This window comes from Vigna radiata, chromosome 2 (assembly GCF_000741045.1).
Source record: "Vigna radiata var. radiata cultivar VC1973A chromosome 2, Vradiata_ver6, whole genome shotgun sequence".
Taxonomy (NCBI): domain Eukaryota; kingdom Viridiplantae; phylum Streptophyta; class Magnoliopsida; order Fabales; family Fabaceae; genus Vigna; species Vigna radiata.
Window position 1 is genome coordinate 21,599,286 of NC_028352.1, and position 6,000 is coordinate 21,605,285.

At 33.1% G+C, this 6,000-nt stretch overlaps 1 protein-coding gene across 7 annotated transcripts in view; it reads left to right on the top strand.

The window, feature by feature from the left end:
• LOC106756139 (HEAT repeat-containing protein 6) overlaps window positions 1-6,000 on the top strand; it is a 47,800-nt gene that overhangs the window by 3,195 nt on the left and 38,605 nt on the right. For all 7 annotated transcript variants that reach the window (XM_014638417.2, XM_022778798.1, XM_022778799.1 and 4 more), the window contains 2 exons: window positions 4,082-4,161; window positions 4,292-4,343. In XM_014638417.2, the coding sequence (XP_014493903.1) occupies window positions 4,082-4,161; window positions 4,292-4,343 (132 nt within the window). The remainder of the gene's footprint in view (window positions 1-4,081; window positions 4,162-4,291; window positions 4,344-6,000) is intronic.

The window sequence follows — 6,000 nt, forward strand, 5'->3', positions numbered from 1 at the left end:
CAGTGTAGAGATATATATGTTTACGTACAATTAATTCTTAACACTCCATCCTAATTTGGATTTTAGATGGTAACTATGCTCAGTTTGTTACAAATTTAATCAACTATATCTCTAATTAACCGCCTTTGTAAAATTATGTTCTATTTTTGTATTTCTTAACTACTGTTATTTTATTTCTTAAATTAGTTTTCCAATCTTGTATACACACACTCACACATATGATGTATTCAAAGAAATAAAATCATTCTATATTTGAGATGGTATTGAAACTTGGTTCATATTAGTGAAAGGGTTTATGTCTATCTCAACTTGACAAAATCGATTTGTAAGGTGAGGATTGCACTCTATTGATATATTATAATTCAACGTTATGCATAGTTGATGTGAGATCTCTAACACACCTATCACGTCAATGGATGAACATCTCGAGTTTGAGATTACAACAATCCTTATGAACTTGACTAGGTTGGGTTTTAAATGACTTTGATGCCATATCAAATATTAGGGTATAATAGAATGGTTTTATTGCTTTGAACACATTAGATATATATACAAGATTGGAAAACTAATTTAGGAAATATAATAGCAACATTTAACGTAATTAGATCCCTATGATTCAGGAATATAATCATATCCCTATGATTTAGGGATATTTCTATTATACACTTTAATTATAATCTGCTAAACATGGAAGTAATAAAATATGATTGCTGATACTCCCCTCAAGTTGGTAAATATGTATTTTCCATTCCCATTATTGAAATAATGATGTCAAAGTTATTGCTATTCAACCCCTTTGTTAATTTTTCTTTAATAAAATGTCGATTAATTTTAATGTGTTTGGTTCTATCATGTTGTATTGGATTATGGACTATGCTACTAACAAATTTGTTATCATAGTGAAGTCTCATTGGTTCATCTTGCTTTATTCTTAAGTCTTCAAAGATGATTTTCAGCCATAGTAGTTCACATATCCCTTTTGTCATTGTCTTGAACTCTGCTCAAACACGGGATCTTATTGTATTTTGTTTTTTATTCTTTTAAGTTACAAGATTCCTACCAAGGAAAGTACTATATTTAGTAGTTGATCTTTGATCCACAATTGACAAAAGATAGTTAGCATCTCCATATACTACTACTAGATTTACATTTGCATTTCGTTTGAACAAAATTCCCTTGCCCAAAGTCTCTTTTAGATATTGCACAATTCTTAATGCAATCATAAGCGAATCTCCTTCGGTTGATGCATGAACGGGCTAACTAGACTCACTGCAAATGTAACATCAGGTCTAGTGTGAGACAAATGAGTTTGCCAACTAATCTGTGGTAGATTTCCTTGTCAACTACAGTGTCTTTTACATAAATTTGAATGAATTGTATGAAGATGAAATTTTTAAAAAATTAATCTTTTGCATAATAACTCCAAACTCATAGGTCTAAATAAAAAATAGAAATATATGAAGTCAAATTTGATTCTTCCATGATTCATATATTTTTCACTAATGATTTTATTTTGATCACTTGAATTTTTAAAAAAGTATTCACATAAAATTCACTAATAATTATTAGTAAGTAGCAGGTACTTGTAGTGCCGTTAATTAAATACTTGTATCTATTATCCGCAGATATCCATTAAAAGTACCCATTTAATATTTGTCATAGATTTTACTTGCGGATATCTACATGTACAAATTTTTTTGCCATCCTAGTCCATCACAATTTGAGTGAGTTGACCTACATGTGTGTGTGTGTCTATATATATATATATATATATATATATATATATATATATATATATATATATATATATATATATATATATATATATATATATATATATATATATATATATATATATATATATATATACCTCCTGAATATGAATTCTGGAAGTGTCTGTAAGTATTTGTATCTCTGTGTGTTTTGGACATAGATATGTTAGTTCAAATGATGTATCGGATCATCGAAGGAACTAATGATCTTGTCTAGCTCAAGTGTAGTTCAACTAGTACAAGCCTTGCACAATAACATTATTAATATTATAATCATCTCAACATTGTAGTGTTCCACTTAGTATGGTAGATTTGTATGTCTTTTTTTTCATATTGAACTTAATAATGTATAATATAGGTCATTACTGTTTGAAGTACAATTTTTGTGGCAATATTATTCACCTGCGCTAATATATGTCAACATTACTTGATGTAAAAAAACGAAATGCTAGAAGCTCAGTTTATGTAAATGGTGTAGAATTCCATTGTGGTGTTAGAAAGAGTGTTATTAAAACTCGATTATGCAGTGCCATGGCGGAAACTGATGGCGGTTTTGCAACCTGCCTCCCCAACTAGGTGGTGGTGAATCAGGTTTCTCGTGGTGGCCCATGGCAGCTGCTTTTTGTATAACGGCTGGTGGAGGTGGAATGGAGAAGTAAGAAAGGAAGTAGCATAGAGAGGAAATCAGAGAAGAAACCCTAATTGGAGACTGCCGTGTTAGCTTTGTCTTTTGTTGGGTTTAAAACCCTACTGATACAGTTAAAAAAATTGGGCCAGGCCTATTAAAATCATTCAACCTAATACCCTACTTGAGATTAAAACTGATAAAATATATTCTTGAGGGCTCAATGGACCCTTCTCATGTTCTACTATTTATATTGATAAAAAGTTGATACAATAGGAAGATGGAAGGTCAAGGAACTGTCCTAGACCATTAGGTTCAATAATTAGAGATAACCCAACACACTACTCCCTACTTTTGTCCTTCTGACTACACTAATATAAGTAGACTTAGTAATTATTCTAACAACCCTGAACACCCCTCTCTTCTTCTTTAGCCATGCTTCCCTTTGCCTCGTTGTTTATCGCCACCACCTCCGCCAATGCAGCAGATTACAAGAATTTTTTTTTTTCTCAAATACCACCTGCATTTTTAATTTTTTGTTTCTTCTCCATTTCTATATTTTCTAAAAGTATACCTATTTTCTAGCAATAATAATGGCCAATGGCCAAGGCATTTCAAAAACATCCCATACTTAAAGAGTTGAGAATAGCTAAAAAGGTTTATTTTCACCTAAACTTCTGATACAACATACTANTGCATTTATAGGAGACAATAGTTCAGCATACCAAAAGGTCAGGAAGCTCCTAAAAAACCTAATAGAAAATTCCCCTGCATAAATATTAATAATAATGAAGAACATTACATTTCAACACACATAATNGACCTATTTTGCATTATAATTATATTTCTGTACTTTATTTTAAATGCATATATTATATTTCTTTTGGCAGCAATGTTTTCGTCATAACCCGATATGATTTCCATTATAACTATAAAAGATTTTTGGGATCTCCGATATTTTCGGTATCCGATATTGATAACACTGGTTAGAAACCAATTAATTCAACAAGCCTTTTCGCACCAGGTGAGGTTGGCTATGTTCATCACAAAATTCCATTTGGCATGGATAAAAACCAAGATTTTATGAATATTGTTTGTTTTAAATAGTAGCTTTTAGGATAGAAAATTCTCAATATATCCTTAGTAATTAGGAAAAAAATATCTTTGGAATCTTTCTATTCATTTTGGTATATTTTTATTTCTTTATTTTAAAGGTTTTGATTATTACAAATAGAGAGCATAGAATGTAACTTGTGTGTGATAGTTATCAATAAAGTAATTCTTTTGTTCTTACATAGTTCAAGTATTTTATTTGAGATCTTCTCTGGTGACTTCCTCCAATGTCTTGTTAGAATCACTTCCATTATTTAATGTAAAAAATTAGAATCACTTTCGAGAGCACAATGTAATTGTTTCCTTTTACATTTTCAAAGGCCAGAGAACCAATTTCTTGTTCCTTAATTTTCCAGACATTTTCAATAGGAAGAAAAACCCATTCCAAATTTTGAGTTTTGGCTACCCTTTCTTGCTCCAATAACTCAAAAGGAAAAGATAAATATATAATTTTTTGTCTTTATTGTTTAACTTGCTTGGATGACATCATCTATGACTTATAAGCTTTGCTAACTTTGTGGTGATTGATTGTTCTTTTTCTTATTATTCTTTTATATGTTGGGATGGGAAGGATCTTTGTCAAGCTGATTCTAAATCTTTATCCATGCAATGGTCCTTGCTTTTGCCAACCAGTGATGCACTACAAGCAAGGTATGGCCTAACCATTCCTCCTTTTGTGAATGCAATCAAACTCTAATATTTTTCTCCATTTGATGTTGTTTTCTAACNTTTTTTTTTTTTTTTTTTTTTTTTTTTTTTTTTTAAATTTGTATTTTCATAGGATGCATGATGCAACTTTAATGACATGCTTGCTGTTTGATCCTTGTTTGAAGGTAAATGACAATTTCTATTTGAATTTTAATGGTCACATATTTTGACATAATATTATAGTGCACACATGTCCTATATGATGTTATTCTGGCTTGTTATTGGAATTAGAAGATAAAATTGGGTGCCCTGTTCATTACCAACTTATAAGGATTGAAAATCAGAGACAAGAGCAAAATGAAAACCCAACTATTTAGATGAAAGTCTGAAGTGTTGAAGAAGAAAGATGAAGCAGTTCTATGCTTCTATGAGGCCAAGTCTCTCACAACTTAACCAATTCTCCACTCCCAACAAATACACCCTTCGTTGCTTATTACTTATTTTCTCTCAGTACAGTCACTACTCGTCAACATTTTCCCAGCTCGTCTACTAGTTACACTTTTGTTCCCTTTAATTTCACTTAGGTGCCCCAGTTCTCATTTTCTTGCTTTACACCTGCACTTAGCCTCACTCTTCTATAAACTTTGGTGATCTTGGGCCTTAATTTTGTAGAAATTTTGAAACAATGGTTGTTGTGTAGACCTTATAGTGTCTGTTAGAGATCTTTTATTAATTAAAGATATGGCCAAATTATAGTATATAAATGAGTACTGTTAGAATCATTACACATAGCTATCATCATTTAGGCTAGTCTGCAGAGTTATTAATGAGCTGAACAATGGAAACAAGAAGATTTCCAGTTGTGTGTCCTATTGTGGCGGTCTGTGGAACCACGACTTTTAATATCTTTTAGAGCCTTCAAAACATGTCACTCGTTTTGGAAGAAAGCTCGAAGCATTTATGCTAATGATATTCAACGTCTCTATGATACAGCAAACAAGCTTGCAAGTCTCAAAATGACAGATCATGATATGGTCTCCTTCATGACTGAAGCCCAAGCAGTTGTGGAGGAGTTGAGAATGTTCTTGGAAGAGGAATCCTCGGAAGACATCAAGAAGAAGCTTGAGAAGTATTATATGGTGATGATCCTCCGTGCTTTGCATCCAGACTTGAATCACATCAGAGACCAACTTCTGACAAGCCATGAGGTCCCAACTTTGGAAGACTTGACCACACGTCTTCTTCGTGTTCCAGTGCCTCAATCTCAAGAAGCTCATGAAACACTGGAACCATCTGTCATGGTTGCCACAAGAGGAAGAGGAGGACATGGCACTAAGGAGGAGGACGTGGAGGTCGAGGACGTCCACAGTGCACTTACTGTAAGAGGGTGGGTCACACCCAAGAAAATTGCTACTCCTTGCATGGCTTCCCTTCAAAAACAGCCAATATCTCTAAGGCTGAAACTTCCTCTTCCAACTCCAAGTTCACTAAGGAAGAGTATCAAGAGTATCTGCGATTAAAGTCTAACAACTTGGCGCAATCATCTCAGTCCCCAAGTATGTCCACAGCTTGCATTTCTCAATCCATGGAAGGTCCAAATTCATGAGTAATTGACTCGGGTGCTTCTGATCACATTTCTGGTAATACCTCATTGTTCTCAACCCTTTCCCTCCTAGAAAAACCCCATTTCATTACCCTGGCCAATGGCTCTAAAACTTGTTCAAAAGGAGTCGGTCAAGTCTCCCTGTCTCCCTCTCTCACTCTGAAATCTGTTCTTTTTGTCCCTCACTGTCCATTCAATTTAATTTCCTTAAGTCAGTTAACCAAAATGTTACATTGTTC